The 23,180-nt window shown below is 45.7% G+C and overlaps 1 protein-coding gene across 1 annotated transcript; it reads left to right on the top strand.

Moving 5' to 3' along the window:
• Positions 1–346: 346 nt before the first annotated feature.
• Positions 347–21,199, top strand: LOC138472103 (phospholipase A2 homolog otoconin-22-like). Its single transcript, XM_069610098.1, has 4 exons — positions 347–433; positions 5,548–5,692; positions 16,893–16,999; positions 18,393–21,199. The coding sequence occupies exons 1-4, from the start codon at positions 394–396 to the stop codon at positions 18,539–18,541; spliced, it is 441 nt and encodes a 146-aa protein (XP_069466199.1). The 5' UTR covers positions 347–393; the 3' UTR covers positions 18,542–21,199.
• Positions 21,200–23,180: the final 1,981 nt, after the last annotated feature.

Genomic DNA, 23,180 nt, shown 5'->3' with positions numbered 1-23,180 from the left:
CAATGGAGATTCATCTTGAGAAGGGGGGACAGAGCACCAAATTCTGGGACAGTCCTGGCAAAACCTGGGACGTCTGGTCACCCTACATGCAAGCTAAATTCTCTCAAGCACCTAGACATGAATCCACGTTCCTAGAGCGCTATATCTTAATAACCTTGCTCGGTCACCCTGTCAACTGAATCTCCATGAATAGAGGTCCTTGTCCTGGTCATTAACCAACCGGATGACGTCTTTCCAGTATAATTGCAGCCCTTGCTGTACAGTATCATTATCCTAAAGGAAGACTGCGCAATACTGCGACGGGCAAGTATATATAGGGCCGTTCCTCATCAAAGTCACCAGACAGGAGTTAGACGGCGAGGAACTTCCCTGTCCAGTGAGCCCGGTGCAAAGATGTCGAAACTCATTTTCAGTGTGTTGGCCTTTGCGTGTAGTAAGTATGATTCAGTATTAGTATTGTTATTTTTTTTTAACTTGATTTTAGTGCAGTGCAAGACCTATATCCTCGTTTACAGACTTCAGCAATATTACAGCATTTGCAACATCCAGGGGGTTTAGTGCCCACCCTTATAAGTATAGTTTGAACAGCATATCTTAATACATTCACTCTGCATGGTTTCCACTGTACAGTTCTTTGTTTACTTAAGTGTTCACGAAAAGGCTCCCAAATGTCTTTAAGCCTGCATAGGCCTCCTCGCATTCATTGGCATACGTCATTTCCCTAATCCACATTTTAATGTCCGGAGCAGGCAACTATGTTCTTTCTGAGTGGAAATGTTATTTAGAAAAAACATACATAAAATAGTATCAAGTAGGTTGAATCACCAGCTCCTGCAAAATGTGTGGTCTTCCTGCCCAGTCAAAATATGAAAGGCATTTCTTAAGCATTGATCAAGCAAGCAAACTTCTCCAAAATGTCTTATTTCACCATTCACCAAGCTCGACTGTGGCTGGTATAGGGCATGAAAAATGTGCACAAGCGAAATAGTCAGTGAACATATTCTAAGCGGTTTACTCCATGCGTAGAGCGTAAAGTGACAGATTGCAAGAAGGATATGCTTAGCACTGCTTGCAAACTGTTATTTAAACATTCCAACTGCTTGACAAGTGCTTGACTGTTGTTAAGAATTTCGCTTTATCTGGGGCGGCCCTTTTTACAGAAACTTTGCGCATGTGCAAGTGCAATAATTTTGTGCGGCATTAACTCTAGAGAAATATTGCACTTGTGCAAAAAATATATTTTTCAATGCATTTTTGCTCCTGGGCCATGTTTGCCCCTGTGCTAACACCTAATCAGTGGTCGAAGAGGGCACGAGCAGCTGGCAGCGGTGCACCTCTACTTCTTTTTATTACGTTTTACTGTTCCTATGCTTCTATTGTTAAAAGAAATTGTTCCGGAATGGTTTAATTTTAAAATAAAAGTGTAGGAAGAAGTTGAAACCTGCACTTCCAGTACAGAACACTGAACGTTCGCTTAAACAGCACTCGCGTGTGTTTGGAGGTTTGTAATGTGCATGGCAGGGGGCGTGGCGATGGGGTTTGTGCAGTGGCGGCTGCTATCAAAGGGCGGCCGGGCGCCGCCCCCCCAGAAAAAAAAGAAAAAAAAGAGAGAAGCTAAAAGAGATTCAATCAGAGAACTTCTCTGATTGAATCTCTTTTAGCTTAGATTAGATGCTGCATTTCCTTTGCCAACAGCGCGGGGGCGCTGTGGCAAAGAAACAATAGCGTAAAGGCCGGCCCCGCTTTCACAGCGGGGCGCGTCCCAATTTAGTATATTTTATTTCTATAGTAGAGTGTGTGGAGCTTGTATTTTAACAGCTTTATAGATTCCAATAACATGAAAGCTGGGGAAGATCAGCAGGCCCTTTAAATCTATGCATTGTCCTGCCTTTTGCAGAATTCAGTGGCCAAGCTCACATCCTTGTTGGGATGGAGGAGGTGCTTAAAAAGGCTTCCTGAATCGTAGTCCTGCATACACTCACTCTGCCATCTGTGGGGCTCCATGACTGTTGCCTTACTGTAGAGCAGTGGTCTTCAAACTGTGGGTCTGGCCCCCCTTGGGGGGTCCCGAAGGTTGGCCAAGGTGGGCGCATGGCTCTTCAAAAAGGAAGTACGGTGACGGCTTTCAATAGAAAATATCTGCAGACATGGCATCTGGAGGGCCAGGCAACTCTATTTTTACTGAAAGGGGTGGGGGCTCGACAACAAACTTTTTACTCAAGGGGGGCTCAGCATGAAAAAGTTTGAATACCACTGCTGTGGAGGATTCCACAGTGGCAGGCCCGCACAGAAAGCGGAATTCCCATAAATGTTTAGATTCTTTCTTGTAGATCGCGCACGCCCCAAGAAAACAATTTGTGTGGCCATTTTGTGCCTCACAATGATTTTTAGGGGGCAGGTTGAGAGGGGGGGTGGTATCGGGGCAACACAGGACCAGTGCTGGTGCTACGATAAGCCAATTCAAGGCAATTGCTTAGAATTCCGTCAGCAAAAGGGTCTCCATTGTGCGCCATTTTGTACCTAAGAACATCAAAACGGGCCCTGGTAAGCGGTGTCAAAATGGCACCTCACCTGGCAAGACGTAAATCCTTGCTCTTGTACTGCGGGGGATCACCCTGTAGCCTGGCTGCACAGTGCAGAGAAAACGGGGAGCCCCCGTTAAATGCGCAAGAACCTTTTAAAGGGAATGCATTGCGTGCATCCACGGGATGCAGACACAAGGAGAATCCACCAGGAAGAGCCTGAGCGGCAGTAACCGAAGCGGGAATGGGATTTCCCCTCCACCAATAGAATGTGCCAGCGGGTCTCCGGCTTTACCTGCCTTTCCCCAGCTATTATTGCCCTCTGGCAACCATTATCTATTAGAAGAATCTCAGCTCATCCGAAACTTGCACTACCATTGCACTCTTTCACTGGGGCTTGGACCATCCTTGGTACGGATGGTCCAATTCCCAGTTTCACTTGCACTCAGTGTTCTGCCCTGTGATGTCGACACTGCACCCCCAGCCAGGGCGCGCCTTCCATGGGTTCCTGAGCTGCGCCTCAATCATTGTGGGTAAGAGCGCACGTGCCATGCCCGTGGGAGAAAAGTGAGCAGTCCTGGGCCTGGGCATTTTTTGGTTCCTGCACACACATGTTAACAAACATATATGTCTGCTCACCCTTATAGCTCACTGAGAAGAGGGGCCCCCACCTGAGCCCCCCCCTGGGCCACCACCACCATCACAAACCCACACACCAAGCACAAAATGACAGAGCAGATGACTTTCTGTCCAAACATGCACTGGTTTTGGGGAAGGCAGTGAGGTCAAATACTGTTTTTGGGGATCCCTGCATCGGAAAACTCTTAACGCTGCTAATTGTGACAGCAGCCAGTCCGAGGCGCCTGTATACATGGTAGACAATGCTGCACAACATTTCACTTTGAGATATTTCTATACCACGTTATTATACAATTGGTGTACCACAAGGCTCCAATGAAGATACACCACAAGTCCCTGAAACTGTGGAATAAACCATTCGCTTTGGCGCAGGGGTGAGCAACACCCCCTATTTCTGAATAGTGAAAAAGGCCTTTGGCGGTCACCATTGAAGAAGAACGAGGTGTCCCCATAGTTATTCTGCGAAATCCAGCTGGCATTTACTGGGCGCAAGAGGTGGCCTACAACAATGCTTGGCAACACGAGAATTCAAATAACTGACCTGAGTACAGCAGACCCTGTCCCTGAAAAGGGCAGTGCTAATCGGAACATCTGAAAACACATGGCAGGGTGCACCGAGAACCTTCTGGAACACTGCATGCGAGATTATTCCACACAGTGTGTTTTCTTTGGCAGACGTTAGGGCCAGATTGCAAACCTAGCATGTGTTATAGTCAAGAAGCAGTCACAGCCTTTCCTTCCAGTGCGGGGCCTACCCTGCAGCTGTTGCAACAGCATCCTTCCATCCTGGGAGGCTTCTAGATAGAGCAAGGGGCCCTGATATAACACACGCGGCTAGAAAAGCTGAGGAGAGCCACTGTGGAGTTCATCTTCACAGGAAGGGTGCTAAACATATAGGACTGTATCCTGGCAGGAATATTGTGAGGCCAATTCAATAAAGGCTTCAAAAGGGCAGCCGCCGGGACGGCTAATCATTGTGCAAGAGTAAAATAGAGCTGGACACATCGGGCCTGATTAGCAAAGTTTTTTTCAATGGGGGTTTCCCATTTAAAAGTGTTTTTTGTAAATCAGGCCTGAAGCGTGGTGGACTGCGTTGTTGAAGGCAGAAAAACAGGCTGGCAGAATGTTGCATGGGATTTGCAAAGGACAGACTCTGGACGTGCTGCATGTGAAGCATAGTGTTGTTGGCTACTGAGTGCAGTTTATGGTTCAGACCACGGTCTGTTTGTGGAGCTCCAGAAAGAGAGTTTGGTTTTTATAACCTTCTCCACCCCCCTTGACATGTGCTGCCAGGTTGGGTGTGAACGCAGTGTTTGCTGAAACCTGTGTGTTGTTGGCTACTGAGTGCACTATAAAAGCCGATTAATATAACTTAGCTCTGAGAGTTTCGTTGGATGGATCCTTTGGGTGGGCTCTGGCATGTGCAAGGTGTGTGCCTCATGAGTGTTGGGTGTGGCATATGAAGTGCATGGTTGTGCTTTGTAATGTTTGTTGGGTGCCAAGTGTGTGGTATTATTTGGATGTGTGCGCCTTGTTAAGAATGTTGAATGTTGAGTGTGGTATAGTGTGTGATTGCGTGCATGCCCTGTTCAGTGCATTGGATGTTGAGTGTAGTGTAGGCATCTCTAGTATGCGCCTTGTGGCGCGTGTTGAATGTTGCTTGTGGTAAATGGCTTGAATGTGTGTGCCGCGTGGAGTATTTGGTCGCTGAGTGTGTGTGCTTTGCGGCTTCAGTTGGATGAGTGTGGTCCATGGTTCAGCTAGTGGAGTTAATCAGATGGGTGCCTCTGTCACGTGTGATTGTGGCATGGGGCAGGCTACTGCTACTTATGCGTTGAGCTGGAGCGCACCATTCCATGTCATCTTGGGGAAGGAGGCACCAACGATTTCATGCGAAAATGTCAGGACATTGTTTTCGACTTGGAAGGTGAACACCACGCCAATGCAGACATCCAGTACATTTCTTGCAATAGATATGTAATGACAGAGCCTGCACTGGCAGGCTATGCAGCCAATAACAAAGGGCACCATGTTGTAACAGGAAGGCCCGCCTCTTAACCGGAGGCCTCACCACGCCACAGGCGGTCAAGACAAACAACAGGAAGTCCTACGTTTAAAATGATGGCATCACGCAACTCTATCTTCTTAACATTCAATGTTGTCATTTATGCATCCATGAGCCATATTTTCTTTTAAGGTGTCTGGAAAACTTTAGAGTGTGAGTATGGGGGGATGGAGGGGTGCACTGCAGCTGCTCTTGAGTTGTCAAAGTGTCGTTTGCTGGCAGTGATGTGGTTCTTGCTCTCTTTTCCAAGACTCTAACGCCGTTTGGGGAAAAACATTGAATGTTCACTAAAACGTTTCTCATTCTCTCTTTTTTTTTAAGCCCTGGCCTTCGCGGCGGGAACTGCTGCCCAATTAAGCGAGATGATAAAGTTCATGACCTACACCTACAGCCTCGCTAACTATACCAACTATGGATGTCACTGCGGCTCCAACACGCAGGGTGTGCCTGTGGATGAAACCGACTGGTAAGTGTGACAAATCAACTTCCGGGGCACCAGTGGTCCAGGGATGAATATCGGTTTCTAAACCAGCAATCAGCCCCACACCTCTAGTACACCAGAGGGGACCCGAACAGAACACAAGCAAATGATCAACCTCCTTGTCCAATTTTGGTAATGTGGACGGAACGTTACCCCCTCCCTGGTCCCCCGTGATGTCCATTGTGCACCCCCACCCCCTGCCTGGTCCCCCGTGATGTCCATTGTGCCCCCCTCACTGGTCCCCAGTGATGAATATTGTGCCCCCTTCCCCTCCCTGTTCCCGCTTGATGTCCATTGTGTCCCCACGCTGGCTCCCCGCGATGTCCATTGTGCCCCCCTCACTGATCCCTGGTGATGTCCGTTGTGCCCACTTTCCTTCCCCTCACTGGTCCCCGGTGATGTCCGTTGTGCCCCCTTTCCTTCCCCTCACTGGTCCCCGGTGATGTCCGTTGTGCCCCCTTTCCTTCCCCTCCCTGGTCTCCCTTGATGTCCATTGTGCCCCCACCCTGGTCCCCCTTGATGTCCATTGTGCTGCCCAGCCCCTTCCTGGTCCCCAGTGATGTCTGTTGTGCCCTCCACCCCCTCCTTGGTCCCCCGTCATGTCCGTTGTGCCCCCCTTCCCCTCCGTGGTCCCCCGTGATGTGCATTGTGTCCCCTTCCCCTCCCTGGTCCAACTTGATGTCCATTGTGCCCCCATCCCATCCCTGGTCCCCCTTGATGTCTATTGTGCCCCCCGCACCCTCCCTATTGCCCTGTGATGTCCATTGTGCCCCCTTCCCCTCCCAGGTCCCCCCGTGATGTCCATTGGGCCCTCCTTCCCTCCCTGGTCCCCCGTGATTTTCGTTGTGCCCCCGTCCCCTCCCTGCCTGCCTGTTCTCTTCTTCCCGCTCTCTCCCTTCCCCTTCCTCTACCTGCCCTCCTTACACCTAATCACTGCAGGAGTTGTCTTGATTCACCTTGGTCTCACCATCACCAATCTGTTGCCAATGCTTGGATTTGACTTAGGACACTTTGACTCTTGGTGCGCTTTACTTCTCAACCTTCATGCTGGACCTTGCCTGCATCTAGTAGGCATGGAGGCCCTGTTTCATGCTGTGCCCATCGTCATTTTGAAACGTTGCTCACATTCTCTGTTCTCTGCAACATTATGCGTTTTTACTGACTTCTGCAACTGTATTCACCTTCCCCTCTGCTTCTCTGCTCCTTTCACTGTCTTATTCTCTGTTCTCTCCTCCTCTCCCTTCTCCCTCTCTCCTCCCGCCCTACCCTACATTTCTCTATGTACTTACTCTATCAGTATTGTCCCTGGGCCTAGTATGATAGCAACAAATGTTTGTCTCCTCCCCCTTCCCTTACTTGTTCCACCCCTCTCCCTCCAGCACTACCTGAAATGTCATCAGGCCTAGTACGATAGTCGCTTGTTTTGTTCCTCTCCCTCCTTCTCCTCCCCCTCTCCCTCACCTCTTGTAAATCTCAAACTCTAGCAGAAATGTTGTCAGGCCTAGTACAGTAGTCGTCTGTTTCCATTTCCCATCCACCCCCACCCCTCCTTATCTGTGTTTTAGCTCTTGCACTATCTGAAACGTCGCCAGACCACAGCACGGTAGTTAATTTCACATTCTTGTTCTTCATGGCCTTTAAGAATGTCATTGTATTTTCCCTTGTTCCCTACCTTGCCTTGAAGCACTTTGAAACACATTGTGTATAGGCGCTATATAAATAAACTATCATATCATATCACATCATAATGGCAGGCTTATCTCTGCAAGGTCGTGGATCCTTGGTTAGTTGCAACAAAGCGAAAATACATTTATTGCCCAATGACAAAAGATACTGTCCATCAAGTTTGTATAAAAAGTCTACTTTATTATTATTATCACACAGACAATTCTAGCACACTACAAAATACAACCCACCCTGTAAAGGAATGCAGAGGACAGTCAGTTTCAAAGAAGGAAAAGAGATGCATTCCGGATAATGACAGGAGGGTAGTTGGTAAAGTAATTAATCGCAATAGTTCAAGGCTACTTGGTTTCAGCTCAAAGGGAGCAATGGGTCGTAAACTGTCACTAGGGGCCCTCGGAGAAGGACCTTGTGGACAGAACTACAGTGTACCTTGTGCTTGCAGAAGTTCTTGGTTCTCGACAGTGTAGAGTCGGTTTCAAGGTGCTCTACAACTTCTGCGACAGAGTTCAAGACGGGATACAGCTGCGGGTATCAGGCGGCAGGCAGTTCGGCAAGCGAGGCTGGACGGATGGCTGCAGGCTGGCCTACATGGCGACTCAGCGTCAGGAATAATTGTCTCAGTGCTGGTTTGGCGGATCTGAAGCACTGGTCGAGGCGTCTCAGACGATGTTAGCGACTACGATGTGACAACAGTGAGCTGTGCAATTGGTTGCAGCTTGAGGGGCTTGACTGCTTCAAAAATGTCCTTTAAGCAGACGTTGGTAAAAGCTTGTCGATGCACTCCTCCTAGCCTCTTCACTGGGCTCGTGTTGTCCTTTAAGGAGGACAGCCCAACGCTGAGGAGTGTGTTGCAGGCACCGGCCTTGTCCTGGGGTTGGTTCAGAGACTCTCTGGCACTTCCCACCTAGGAAGCTTGCATACATATCCTAGCAGGACATGCTGTGTGCTGGCTGGGTATCGGTTCTGGAGCTGCTGGAAGGTCCTCTGGATTCAGTATCTCCCTCTGTTGCCTGGGAGATGTTTAGGGGAGGGATCTTGCTTCCCTCTTTGGAAATCCTGGCATTCCTTCACTGGCAGAAGCTGTAAGGCAGACCGTACCTTCAGCCTGGGTCCAAATCAGTTCTTCTTTTTACTCCTTGTGAAGTCTTCAGATGATCTGCCAAAAGAGGGGCTTGACCAAATTGACCCTAGTGATTGGTGTAGGCTAAGCCTATCTTAATGAACCAATCCTGGGTCTTCACCAACAATCTCCTGTATGCATGAGGTCACAACATAGTGTTTTGCAACAAAAAGGTAAAGGGGTGAAAACATGTGATACTAAATCCCACCCATCTTCCTGTCTGTTGTGGATCAAAGGGTCTCTCTGGTCACTTGAGCTCTCTGTGGTTTCTGATTAAAGTGGCAGGTCTCCCTTGAAGCTACGGCGGGACCAGACTTTTGGTCTCCACCAAACTACATACTTGCACCTTCTGAATGTGGTCCTCCTGGTGGGGATGACTACTGTAAATACATAGTCACGGACATGACAGGTCACTGCCCTTGATACTGAGAGGCAGGAGCTGGCTTCAGGTTGACACAGTGCATATCAAAGGTTGTTGGGGTTTTCCTGTCTTTTGCTAGTCTTGCAACCAGGCCTCCCGTGGGACTGCTTGAATTAACTCTGATTAGTAGGTGAAGCTTCCACTAGCAGCTAACACATGAAAGGGTGGAGCCATGGAGCCTTTATTAGTTAGTTAGGCTGGCCATGCAAGAGGAAGATTTTGCCTTCCCCCTCCTGAGATGCCTTGATGTACTCTTGGCTGTCGTATTCCAACTAAATATGACAGGAGAGACAGCGCCTAAGTGCATCGAGGGCAGGGATCTGTATGACCAGTCCACTCGATAATGCAATGGCATTGCCCATAAGCAGACACCTAAAGCTGCCGACTGTCCAAAGTCTAGGATGACATCTCACACATTCTTGATTTGTATTTATGTCAATTCCCTTTGTCATAGTGCATCTAAAATGGGGAATGCAAGGATTCAAATGGGTGGTTGGGCCAGGATCAACTAGTCGCATCTGATATGATGTTTCCAAGATGAACTTTGTTGAGGTCATCTCAAGGTATATAAGCGCAAGTATGTTCATTGTCTATCTAGAATTTCCAAGAGGTCCCGGAAGCCTTAGGTAGGCAATCTTTGATTAAATTGGCTCATTTCCAATCCATTACATTAGAAGAACCAATGAGTAACTGGTACAGCTCCAGTTGCCCCATTAAAGCTAACTTTGCATAGAAGCCAAGGTCTCTTAGTTCAAGATGCCTACTACTAAATTAGGATTCATAGGGTAAAGAATCAAATTGTCTACCGGTTTTACCACAGATGCTTGAACCCATCACCCAATCAAACCGCCAGTATAACATTTCACAATGAGGCCCGACATCCACTGGAGCGCCATCTAGAAAGTGGGCAAGTCCTTTAAAGTGGCTGCATAATGACATGTAGCACTCTAAAAACATCCAACATTATTAAACCATACACTCAACTATGCATACTATTACCATACAGGCATAATTTCCTGAACGCAGACCTGCCCATGCTGGTTAAACAGGGCTCCCATCCCATCAGCAGCTGAGAGCAAAATACAGCAAGTTGCACATACATTTTGCACTTGCTAATTTGCACATTGTTAGTTTCTGTCTGGATTGGGGGCTAATATTTTACTATTTCGACTTGTATCACAGCCCACATCCCCACACACTCATCTACAGTCTTGAAACCAATTCAATCCATCAACGTTTTGTGTACAGAGCAGGGCTCTCAACAATTTCTGGAGCCTTAGGGTCGTATTTAGGGTTCACATATGTTCTCATTATAACACTATTTTTGCAATAGCAACAAAAGGGGTGTGTTCACTCTAAGGGCCTCGTTCATTTTGGCAGTTCCTAGAGTTGAAAAGAATGTGCAAAACCATGTGTAAAATGTTTACGCATTGTTACACACACACTACAACACTCTGGCAGACATTCCTCATTTCGATAAGTGGAACAGGGGCACTGAACAAAATTAACGTTTCTGCTTCCCCCACCCGCCCGCCTTGCAAAAAAGGAATGTATTTACACCACAAATGGGATTTTGATACTGGCATAAATGCATTGGATTCCAGTGAATCCCGCCCGATTCTTAGCATCCGCTGAAAGCTGGCAGATTCCATAATAGTCCATGTGAAATGTCTCCCATCCTGGGTGCAGGGTGGGAGGCCTTAAAACTTGTGTTCACTAAGAAGTGCAAATAATGATATGACATGATAGTTTATTTATATAGCGCCTATACACAATGTGTTTCAAAGTGCTTCGAGGCAAGGGAGGGACCAAGGGAAAATACAATGACATTCTCACAGGCCATGAACAGTAAGGATGTGAAATTAACGATTGTACTCCGCCTGACATTTCAGATAGTGCAAGAGCTAAGACATAGATAAGGAAGGGAGGGAGAGAGTGCGAAGGAAATGGAAACAGACAAGCGACTACCGTACTAGGCCTGACGACATTTCAGATAGTTCAAGAGCTAAGTCATGCTTTAAGGCAAGGGAGGGACCAAGTGAAATGTAAACCCGGGTCTGCCCAGATTTGCGTTCATTGCTTGCACTTTATAGTGCAAACCATTATTAAAATTGCACAGAGGGGATTGTAGTGCACATTTTGACGGGCGTCCCCTTGCAATGCGCATATTTCTTTTTTATTCCCCAACTTGTGATGCCTGCCAAAGCTTCAGCACTCGTATTAGACCCAAATTATTATAGTCTGGACTAGATTTGGATGAAATCAAAGATTGGGGTATTCCTCAGATGTCCAAAACATCTGTGTTCTTGATGGGAGAAGATTGGTTCAATGATTAGTTACATTTAAATGACCGGTTATAAATAGGCATCTCATTGGTGTAATCCCAGGAAAGGTCACTTCCATTTGTACTGATGATTTCATCTCTAAACAGAGCGATTAGTGGAGAATGTGTGCTGATGTCATGACGAGACACCAGTATGACAACTTTCCATAAAGTTTAAAATTCAAAGAGGGAGGGAGCCCTTAATTCAGCCAGTGCATCCCTTGACCTGGATCATGCATCTGCTGCTAGTGCTAGGAGAAGACTTAAATGGAATCGTACCAAAATAATGACCTGACAATTGCGACGGCTGAAAATGCCTACTTTTTTTTTGCACCCCCCTTACACCACATATATATGTGGGGAGGTATAGAATATAATATTAATACGGGCGGGGGCTGTGGGGGTCTCCCCCCCGCATATATATGTGGTGTAAAGGGTTAAAAAAAGTCTGCATTTTCAGCCGTCTCAATAATCACATAGATCAGACTTATGGACAGGTTCTAGAGTGATTTAATCTACGGTGTCCCTCAGGCCAATCTTCAAGTTGACAAATGCCTGAAACTGAATAATAATCATCATTACATTTTTCATCCATTTCATCACCTGCGCGTTATTTTGAAATACGCAGGTAATTTTACAATGGGCGGAGCAGGAAATGGAGGTGCAAAAGCAAAGCGTGATGCTTTCACACCCCCATTCCGCGTCCTGTCCCATTTTTGTGTGCACAAAAGGTGGCAAAGGGGCACGGAGCCGAGGTTGCATCTCCGCTGTGCTTACCTCCTACCTCTCGTCTGTAAACTTGATTTTACGACTGCATGAGATTTTCATGCAAGCGTGAAAGAAATTAATTTCCAGGGCATCTGCTTCATTTTAGCACCTGATACAGAGCAGGCGAATTCCACAGGCGTCCATTGGTAAAGGCCGCCTGCAAAGCATAGTTTGCAGGCAGCATTTACGTTTTCACAAGGCGGCCAGGAAAACTGAAGAGCAAAGGCAATTTCTCCTGGCTTCACTTTACTGTTCTCCTCTCAGCCTCGCAAAAGCTGAACATTGCACGCAGGGCACTCCACAGCACATGAATAAGAACTTCTGGTGTGAGGAGGAATCTAGAACTGCAAAGTATGAGCTCCTGAACGCCTTAAAATCCAACTTCGTCACCACTACTCCACGAAGCTCTCTAGATGTCATTATAAAGTCAGTGTTGCTGGGCATGTACCAAAGAACAGGAAATCTGGAACTCTTTGGTAGCCTGTTGCAACTAAAATGATTCAAGGGGTTTCTGGCATGATCCCTTTAGTAGCGTTTCTGATGATCCTGGAATTGGCCCTTGTGATTGAGTGATTTTCTGTGTGTTTTTTTCTCTATATCTGAGCTAGTATGTCCTACTGTAGGGGAATACTTGCTATCTCTGTTTTTTTGTTAGGGACTCTTAAGGTACCCCTGTTTCTGTTGCTGGTACATCCGAATTTGGGAGTTGTAAAAATTCCACTTCATCCTAGACTGTTCCCTTGCACATTTTATTTGAGGCGGAACCTTCCTCGTCCGCTTCCTCGTTGGTTTCTTGTTGAAGAGTCACCGAGCTGTGCCGTATTATAGCATCCATTGAATGTGACGTTGATGCTGGAGTTGTCAAATGCTGCTGTGAGCTAGAGGACGCCTGCTCGGGCATTATCTCTTTTATGAGATCCCTAACAAACCTGTGCATATTTGGTCCCTCTAGGGACTGTTTGACGCGGGTCAACAGCGTTTCGACTCTCTGTCCCAGAAGGCTTCTCCATCCTGCGCCAGTGAAACAAAGGGGGTGTTGTGGCAGAATCTGACTTGTTATTCCACCATAGTGGAGTTGCATGGGAGCTGCTTGCCAGTATTGCAAGCCTATACATGGCTCGTTTGTCGGAGCTGTCCTCACTACATTTGGTTATAAACTGTGAGCTTGTGGCTGCACTGCACGGTTGTTGGTTTACCTCAGGTTCGTTCATTGGTCCCAATGATGATTCTTCCTTCTCTTTGTGTGTCTCTTCCTCTGCAGCTTTCCATAGCGGGGCCGAATCAGGCCTCTTGCATATTTCCCCCATTTTCTTGACTCTGATGTGGACGCCCATGCTTTTTGATGCCAACAGGCGTAAGCATGCGTGTTCGGCTTGTGTGCCCTTTTGTGCACAACTTGGCTCTCTGCCCAGAGGCGTAGACAGGGTATGGCCTGAGCGGGCAAGGCCCACCCAAAATCTGTAAATGCCCACTTAACCGCACTGTGTGGGCATTTACAGATGTTAATGTCACTGCGGTTTGCCCAACTGTGTCAGCTTCAGGGCCCACTTGTTAGACAATCCTGGCCACGCCTCTGTCTCTGCCAGGCCTGGGTGTGAAGTGTTCTTTTCCATGTCCGCTTTGATGCATCCATTGGTGAGGATCCTTGTTCCTCCTGCGTTCCGTGCTGGTACGAGCATGTGGTGCCTTCGTTTGCGGTGTATGGATAGGAGCAAGCTCATGCTGCTTAGTATGGTGACAGGGTGCTGGTTGAGTTTGTGTGCAACCAGGTGTCTCCCCCCAGCCAGACCATTGGGTCGGCGTGACTTTGGTTTCGGTTGTTGCAGCAGTTCCTTTTAGGGCCTTGGGCCCCTGCCCGGTATGCTAGGCTGACATGAATGGGAAATGGTCTTCTTGACCTATGCCATGCAGGATGGCACCCCATAGAGTATCCCCTGCAGAGGGTACCTTTGAAAAAATGAATTTGCTTACCTTATGCAATGAATTTATTAAGTCGTCGTCTTCGTTGTCGAGGCGCCTGCCGAATACTGCCTCCCATGGTGCACGCCTATTATGAAGTGCTAGACAAAAGAGAGAGACGCACATGTCACAGGTACGCCACATATGCCCTTCCCCGAACCAAATCAGACAAAAAGTGAGTCCACAGAGAAAAAAAGCCTGTGGGTACCCATCACACTGGGCGAACCTTTTGGGTCACGTGCCAAGGAGGTAGTAGAGTTTTTCACACAAGAAAGCTCTGCTGCTAGTGTACCACTCTGTCCCGTCTGACTCGGATTAAGGGACTGGCAGTAGGGCGGGGCACGGGGGAGGTACAGGGGCACGGGTGTGTAAAGGGCATGCCTACACACCAAATTCCATGAAGCTGCTTTGCAACACACTCCGATCCCTGCTCCCGTTCCCAGGGACGTACTGTGAGTATGGAGGAAAGCATACTATGGACCAAGAGTACCAGTATTACTACGCTGAGTAACCTTTTTGTATTTGCTCCTCTTCTTCTATCCAAAACCTTACGAGTCTAGATTCTCTAGTGCATGATCTTACACCAGGGAATATATGCAAATACGGCAATAATCTTAAAACTAACCAAGCACCAAGGCGTGGCACTGCTCCCATCGATTTATTATAAAGATTGTACAGTTTTATAGCTTCCCTTTCTGCATAACCTTTTTTGTGTTGTTTTAACTTCTCAGGTTTAGCCTAACCATTGGCCTAAATCCGCAATTGTGCCGGTTTTTAAAGAAAGGATTCTAGGGTTGATCCTATATGTTAAAGGCTTAGTACTTTGGCATTTTCTTGAACACTCTTGGTAAATATATACGTGAAAACATTTTGGATAGGCCCAACAGTAACCACATTCTAATTAACGCACATTTCAGATCGTAACAAAGTTTAGGAGCTTCAAACCATGGTCTTAAACTATTGTTACTGATTGACAGATAATATGAAATCGGGCATCATAGCATGTACTTGTTTTTTATGGAGTTGTTCATTGACCATAGTGATCTGGCGCTGCTGTGTTCTTATAGAGCTGGGTGTCGAACATTAACTTCTTAGCATTATAATGCAGCTTAACACTGGTACAAAGGCTTATATACATTTTTAAAACTGTTTATGTATTACACTTGGAATACAACAGTAACAATACCACATTTGAGTTAAGAAGCATGATCAAATCAAATACAATCTCGATGCTCACACACATATGCACATAAATCTTAACAGAACATGGAATTAGCAGTTCACGTCAAGGGAGTGTGTCAGCCACAGCCAAGTATGCCCGAAAGTCAGACCATATGTCCTTGGGTTTGGAGACATTAGGCATTAAGGTGATATACTTCTTCAGTATCATTTGCATAGACCATATCCTTCAGCCATATCTCTTTCGTGGGAGGTTGTTTGTGTGTCCACCTCATGAGTATTCCCCTCTTGGCCAAGCACACACCCAGATTCAAGAGTCTCTGCTGAGGTAACATAGCCAAGCATGGAGTCACTTACCTACAGATCCAGCTGCCCCCCCTCCCCTAGCATAATGATCAAGGTGGCCTTCAGAGCATTCGAGTATACATACAGTTTAGGGTAGGACCAAAGCATATGCAGTAGGTGGGCATTGCTATCTCCACATCTGGGACATAAATTAATCTCATTGGCCCGGCTTATATACTTTACAGACGAAAAGGTGAGCAAATAGACTACTTCCCCTTCTCACGTGTGTTGTAATTGTATTTGTAATTGGCTCAGAGGTAACTGCTCGCCTTAGAAGCAAGATGACATGGTGCAGCACAGGTTCGATCTCCGGTCTGTGCTTAGAAACCTCTGGGTATTAAGTGCGTTATAAATAACCAATTACAAATCTAAGAGGACATTTTAAAAATGGTAATATATTGAATGGGTCTATGGCTGAAGATTATATCAAAACTCATACAACACCATTGGGTTAGAAACTTCAGCTGGCCCCGATATTATAAGGGGATTCTAATAATTTCCTTTTGAGACATGTTTTATTAATGGCCAATATTAAGCCATCAAAATGGACCTCATGTGTTATGCATACTTTATAGTCTTTGAACTTACTCGACATATTTTACGATTTCACTCTAATCAGTAAATTAATGAACCAGGTGTTCTTACGTGCCGATAATCTCTATAATAGCCAAGTGTTTATGGAAATTGTAAGGTTGCAGTATTTGCTTATCTACCCTTTCGTCATGTGTCAGAATTGCCTGCCACTTATTTTGATCATGTGACCTGAGTGCCTATAGAAAGCTACGAAGCCGATCACTCATGTCCCAGCTGCCTTTAAGCACTCTCCTCGCATTCTGGGACAAAGAGTAGGATGTTTCCAGTAAATGTGATATTTTTACCATGATGCTGCCCTACATTAGTTTTGTTGCCATGTCATATTGTCCCTAGTATACGTTCTTTAATTCCACTGCTTAAAAACTTGAATTTTAACCGTTGTCGATTAGCATTGTTCCACCCAAGGTTAATGATAATTTCTATTATACATTGCCTATATTTGTCTGCGAGTACTAATTGTATTCTTTACATGTTTCTTTTCTAATATATATTGTTTACTTTTTTACATATAGTATGTTTGTATCTACTTTATTATATGGTTTTATAGTATGTTATGTTTAATGCTGTCATTATGGTTTTAGGCCAAATGGCCCAAAATGAACTTCATTTAGCAGATAGCCAACAGTGCAGTAGCACCCCAATTTGCTGTATATGCACAACATTGCTTCAGATCTCAAAGCTTTCGACAGATTTGAGACTTGCAGTAAGAGAATGTGTTGCGTGACCCTTGTGGAACTGCCAGTACGCGATGTGTTCACTCTGTCTCCCCTGTCTCCCTGTGCGGGGTTAGGTGCTGCCATGAACACGCCTGCTGTTACAACAAGGCTCGGATGATGGGCTGCGTCCCTGAAGCCACGACATACAGATTCTATGCCTACAAAGACAAGATCAAGTGCAGTAAGTACTGGCTTGGCTAGGGCTAGGGCAGAGCTTTCTAGCTGCGCCTGGATTCTTGGGGGTGCGGAAGGAACTATAAAAAGAGCCCTGGGGCTACAGGCTATCACCTCCCCAAACAATAGATCTTTGGGCATGGTTATAACAAAACTGAGTGCCCGACATTGTACAATGTCATCATTGGCCATCGTAAGATGTATATCTGGCCTCTATGTCAGGCCAGCATCATTTGTGGGCTAGATAAAGTGAATCTTGAGGCCCGGGTCATAAAAGGCTGCGCACAAAAACAGGACGTGCTGCACGTCGAACTTCAGGGTTTACTCTACGCACCAGATAGGTGGGGGTGGGCTGAGGGGGTTGGCGGTGGGCCAGCGGGAGGGGTCAACTTAGTAGAGGGAGGGAACAGGAGAGGTCCGGTAACAAAAGACCAACCATGCAAATCTGGTCTTTTCGGTCTGGAATCTGCAAGGTCAGCCTTTTGTTACCGGCCTACAGACGTAGATCGGTCCAGCATTGGTATCGAATCGGGGTCAGGTAAGGGGGCAGCAGGTGAACATCATGAGCGTGATGGAGAAAGGCGGCCAAAAAGAGACTCATGAAGTAGATCAGAAAAGGTAGAGAAAGAAAGAAAGACTTGAGACTCTGCTGCATAGAAGTGGCAATTTAAGGCAAGTTAAGTAGTAATAGAAGACACATAGTATAGAGAGTGAATTCTAAAGTGCCAAGACAGAACCTCGTGGGACACTAAAACATAGATGGAGAAGATGAGAGGAGTCACCGGCCCAAGAAGTAGAGTCTGAGCGATTACCGTGATAGGAAGCCAGCCAGGAAAGAAGGAGACCCCGATATTCCAAGGAGCAGTGAATAGAATGATCCACCATGTTGAAAGCTACAGGCAGGTCAAAAGAGGAGGGTTTGGAATGAAAGGAGGAAGTGAGAAAACTAGAAACATGCAGAAGAGCTGTTTCATTACAGTGAGCAGAAACGAGAGCTGGAATCAAGCCAGGGAGATAGTGGAAAGTAAACAACACATCCGAGAAGAAAAGAAAACTAGAGAAAGAGCAGTAGTCAGAGAGAGTGAGTGTAGCAAGACACAGTGCTCAGGTAGCCCTGGTCACTGGCACTTCCGGCGTTGCCTGAGATAAGCCAACACCTCGTTCAGGGAACTCACTTGCCATGGGGTGGACTGGGAACCAAAAGAGGCCCCAAATTACAGATTTTCAGCAAATCCAACTCTTTTCCTGTGAGAAAATGTGGAAATATCGCACACAAGAGGCCAAGGGTGCAGAGGCGCACCGGGAAATCTCCAGAGTTCTCTATATGCCAGTCCACCCCTGCACTTGCCTGGCTCTTTCATGTGAACACTGTGTAACCTCATTTTATTTTATTTCCACAGTTAAAACCCACAACAAGTGCGAATATGAGGTTTGCGACTGCGATGAAGAGGCTGCGGACTGTTTCAGGAAGCGGCTCGACACGTACAACCTGCACTTCCGTAACATGACCGCGTCCCCCAGCTGCCACGGCCCGCGGCCTTTCTGCTAGTAGCCCGATAACCAACACCAACTGTAGTTGTGGCGTTTGTAACTGCAGTAGTAATGTGCAACCTCACAAAGAATGGTGGGCCACTCTTTGCAGTGCCCAAAACAGAATCTCCCCACTTTGTATTTAGAATTTAAATTGTGATGACTCCCCATCAGCTTTTTTAATAGGCGTTATATTAGCATCTCCCATGCATTCACTCTTTGCCATTTATTGCAGCCCTACTTTATGTGGCCTGCTACACACACCACAATCCAGGCATTGCGAATTGAGCAGGAAATAGATGGCTTCATAGCTGCAGCTCACCTCTACCCTTTATGCTTCAAGGGCAAGTCCTGCTCTCTCCTGTGTTGGAGAGCACGCTTGCCACAGCATTTCCGGCTGTGCGCATCCTTTTGCAATGCACTACTTTGTATGTGGAAGGATTCAAGCGTAATGGAATATGTGGCACTCAGTGCTTAGTCAAATGTCCTCAGCCCTCTTGTACGAACATGACAGCAGCTCTCAAGAGGAGGTTTCGCCACCAATAAGCCTAAACTAAAACCCAGCTTGTAATGTTCAATCTTTTTTCTAACATTTTTTAACCCAAGTGCCAAATCGAAAAGTTGCTCGGGAGACGGCAACACTCCTGTAGATTGCACATACGGTTAACAACTTCACAATGTAGGAAGAGCCTTCTCTTAATTTTCGAACTTTGTCTGAAGCAGATTTGTGAATCAATGGTCCCACTTTGCAGCTTCCTGCAGTGTCTTCACCCCTCTTCCGGTGATAAGGTGTGCACAGGCTAAGGGCCTTTACAAAGATATTAAGCAGACCCTTCTCCTACATATGACATATTTAATGTATTAGCATAGCAACTAGATAACACAAACATGCAGGCAATGCCCAGGCAGCATAGATGGACGTTCCATTGTACGACAAGCAGAGCCTCTTGGAAAAAAAGAGGAGTCCAAAATTCGGACCGGAAAGACACGAAAAACTCTCTTTAAAATACAATACCAATGAAATGATTATTTGAACATTTCATTACAGGAGAAGCAACTTTGGTCAAAATAAAGCCGTGTCACAGAGTGCATGTTTAACCCCTTAAGTGCCAAGGACGAGTATGCTCATCCCTTTTGCATAGACTTACATAATAGTATGGCACTTATACCCTATAATGAAAAAAAGATAAGGCAGTACTTGAATTATGCTGGCAATTTACTATTAAAATTCCCCCTGTGAGTGTCCAAGTGGTGCATTCAATGCTGATTCATAACATGGTGCATAGCTGACAGTACAAGTGTGAAGGAACAGATCATACTTGGGTGTTTAATACATTTCAGTGCTCGTTTTATCACCCGGCTAAGAGGACATAGAATGTATTGTAAAACACCTAAGTATACCGCTTTGGGGAGAATGTGGAAATGAGAAATGTTAGAGTGCACAGTTCTGCTGGATTTAATGGGATGTGTAATCTCTGTAAACTGGGGGAGTGTGCATTGTGGCCTGCACAGAGATACCAACAGGCCCCCTGTCATCATCATCAGTCCTGTATTTTTTAGCCATCAACACCTTGCATTATGGGAGTTGGGGCTTTGGTTTTCCCCTTAATGACATTGCGCTTCAAGACCTACCACACATAGAGGTGTTGGGTAAAAAGAAGGAAGAATGTGATATAGATGCCCGTGATCACATGGAGGCTGATGTCTACCCAGGCATAAATGGATCAAGGCCTTTATCTGAGTACAGGCCCATTCTGGGGTTAGGCCTGGGGCGGGCAGCCAATAGGCTGTGACCTGAGAGGCTGCCAAGTTACCACAGTGCAAAGAGACAGCATTTTGAATTTCTCTCAAATTAGCTTTCCCAATGTGGATTTCTTAATAACTTTAACACATGAGTTCAACAATCTAGAGTATAGTAGAGAGTGTTTCTTGTTAATGGTATGTTACTTGTAACACAACAAATTCCACAGTAGTCAGTTCAGAATGCGCACTAACATAATTTATGAACTTATCGATTGCCATATACTACTAGTCAGGGAGATTGTGTTACAAAAGTCTTACAAAACATGTATTATTATAAAACCTTTCTAAAATGCTCCATCCTTTGGTGCTTACTCCTCAACATGAGGCATTCCATCATATTGTCAATGATTTTGCCCCAAAACACTGCAGATTGAATCAATGGCGAGTAAGCCTCACACTCTAAACTCAGCACAGCGGTCAGTGGGGAACACATTTCTGTGTTTTGACTATCTAGGGCTTTGTTGGAGCATAGGCCGGCGGGAAGGCATAGGAATTCGCACCCAACCCTGATCTGCATTGGCCCCCAGTGAAGATTTGGAAGATGTTGAGTGATGGATAGCAAATAACTTGCATCACAGTTATGAGTACTCAGAAATGGTTCTAATGAGCGTCCGAATGGAATGTCCTACATAATGTCTTGATGTTGAAGAAAATCTTCTGTACACAATCTGTGGGGAAACTCTTCTGCGTGTTTTCAGCTTTTAAACATTTACTTTTACAAAATGTACTGTAGTTTTGGGGTGCATTAGTTAGAAACGAGGTGAGGGCCTTTAAACACTAACCCCGCTTTACTGTCCTTTCCTATGAGCCTGTATCTTTTGTTTGTGACTGCTTCCCGGAGAAAATACAACCAAAAAATAAAATAATTGTTACCTGAACTTTAAATGAGTCTTGTCTTTTCATTTGCATCATGGAATATGTTTAGAAGGGCCTTTGTATTATGGTAAGCACAGTCCATATAGGACCTGTCTGAAGAAAGACTACAATGCATGGTTTCTTCAATGAAACACTGCTCTTTGCAAACAGCAACTGCCTCTCCCCCACATAGAAGCAGTCTACAACGACCAAGATTAACCCTCAAGCCTCCATGACCACCCCTTTACACCCACACCCTAAACCACACTATCCGATCTGTCACGATTTATACCACGGCACACTCCAGCCAGGGACCCCTTCCCCGACAATGAACGTGGTGTACAATAAAGCGCTTTTTATTTTTAACAAACCACAGATTCTTTTGAGTAGGCCTCCAACCTGTCCCGCACCCACCTTCACAAACACCCTGTGTCACAATGGACTAGGAACCAGGTCGGTGTGTATCAATAAGATATTTATTAATTTATTATTTAATGCAAAAGGAAAAATACTCAAAATACAGCAGCCACCAATATGTGGCAACACAAATGCAATGATTCCTACAGAACAATTGGTTCAGATATCCTATCACAGTTTACATGGATATTTAATGGCAACCCAGGAAAAAGAAAAATGTTTAATCAAATGATAGCACCAAAGTTTAGCACTCCCCCCTGCAAACCTCACCCCCAAACATCAGCTAACTTTATTCCTTTGAATGGAAGGAATTGGCAAGGAGTAAGGATAGAGAGAGAAAATTATATTTGCAATAAAGCCCACCAGCCCAAGATGGAAAGCCAGAAAAGAAAGTGAAAACCCATTTTTGGAGCAAAACGGCAGAATCGGATTTTGATTATTACTCACACGGCTACTCACAACTGCAGTGGGACAGACTGAAAGGAAATTTGTGTTGCTACACTTGCAGAGATAAGGAAGCTTATAGACTACTAATCAGCACACCAGGGCAAAATAGAAAAGAAAATGGAAAAAATCAGTTTTGGGGAAAAAGCTAATGCAAAAGAAAAAATACAAACGGCAAATGGAAATTCGTTTCACACAGGATTTGCAATGACAGGCAGCTAGGGAAGGGGTAGAGTGCAGAATAGGAAAATCGGGTTTCAAGTACAAGGACAGAGGCACATAACAGATAGGATTCTAGACAAAAGGGGTTGCTCTCAACCGGACTACATTTATTTTTTTAATAGGACAGATGCAAGTAAGGAGTTTGTGGGGTAATGCACACACTACATGGGTACATTCGGTTTTCAGTTACACAGAGACTAATTCTTTTGAGGCAATACTTTAATGACTATAATAACTAAATAAAAACACTCAACAAGATGGTTGATTTCGAATGGCAACCCTTTTGAACGTGAATTTCAATGGGGAATTAATTGATTTACTTCAAAATAATGCTAAGGACGTATACAGACAACTGAGAGTTTTATCACAGGAAATACGCTAAAAAGCGCAGGCTAATACAGATTCTTCTATGGAGAGGTGCATGAATTATACTGGCAATTTGGGACTTCCAATGAGATTTTCAATTGATGGTTCAATGGGATTTTCAATGGGGCTTCAATGGGGTTTCAATGGGGGAAATCTGGGAGGCAATGTTACAAAAAGGAAAGGTTTATGCAATTTAGGGCTGGGGTTAGTTGCTACTCACAAAGTTAGCCTTGGTTTGGGATTCTGGAAAGCCAGCTGGATCTCAGGACAAGCGGTAGTCTGTTGTCCCAACTAGGCCCAGAGTCAGCCACAAACTTCTTAAGAATGCTCACAATTGTTTTATTGTACCTCTCAACTCCCCCACTAGATGCTGGGTGGTGGGCAATATGGAGTTTTCTCTTTGCCGCAAGTATCTCCCACATATTTGTCATCACCTCGCTGGTGAAGCGACTTCCTCAGTCCGACTCAATCCTTTGGGGAAGGCCGAAAACGTGAGAAGATGTGGTTGATCATCAGGGCAGCTGCTGTTTTTGCCTTGTAATTTGGGGCTG

The sequence above is a fragment of the Ambystoma mexicanum genome, chromosome 8 (genome assembly GCF_040938575.1).
Source record: "Ambystoma mexicanum isolate Mex_15411 chromosome 8, UKY_AmexF1_1, whole genome shotgun sequence".
Classification (NCBI taxonomy): domain Eukaryota; kingdom Metazoa; phylum Chordata; class Amphibia; order Caudata; family Ambystomatidae; genus Ambystoma; species Ambystoma mexicanum.
Note: the sequence above shows the minus strand (reverse complement) of the source record. Positions and strands in the feature narration are given on the sequence as shown.

Bases quoted from the DNA above. Each gene is read 5' to 3' on its own strand.
- LOC138472103 (XM_069610098.1), top strand. From the start codon at position 394: ATGTCGAAACTCATTTTCAGTGTGTTGGCCTTTGCGTGTA. The intron at 434-5,547 runs GTAAGTATGATT...TTTTTTTTTAAG, and splicing joins TGTGTTGGCCTTTGCGTGTA to CCCTGGCCTTCGCGGCGGGA. The intron at 17,000-18,392 runs GTAAGTACTGGC...TTATTTCCACAG, and splicing joins CAAAGACAAGATCAAGTGCA to TTAAAACCCACAACAAGTGC.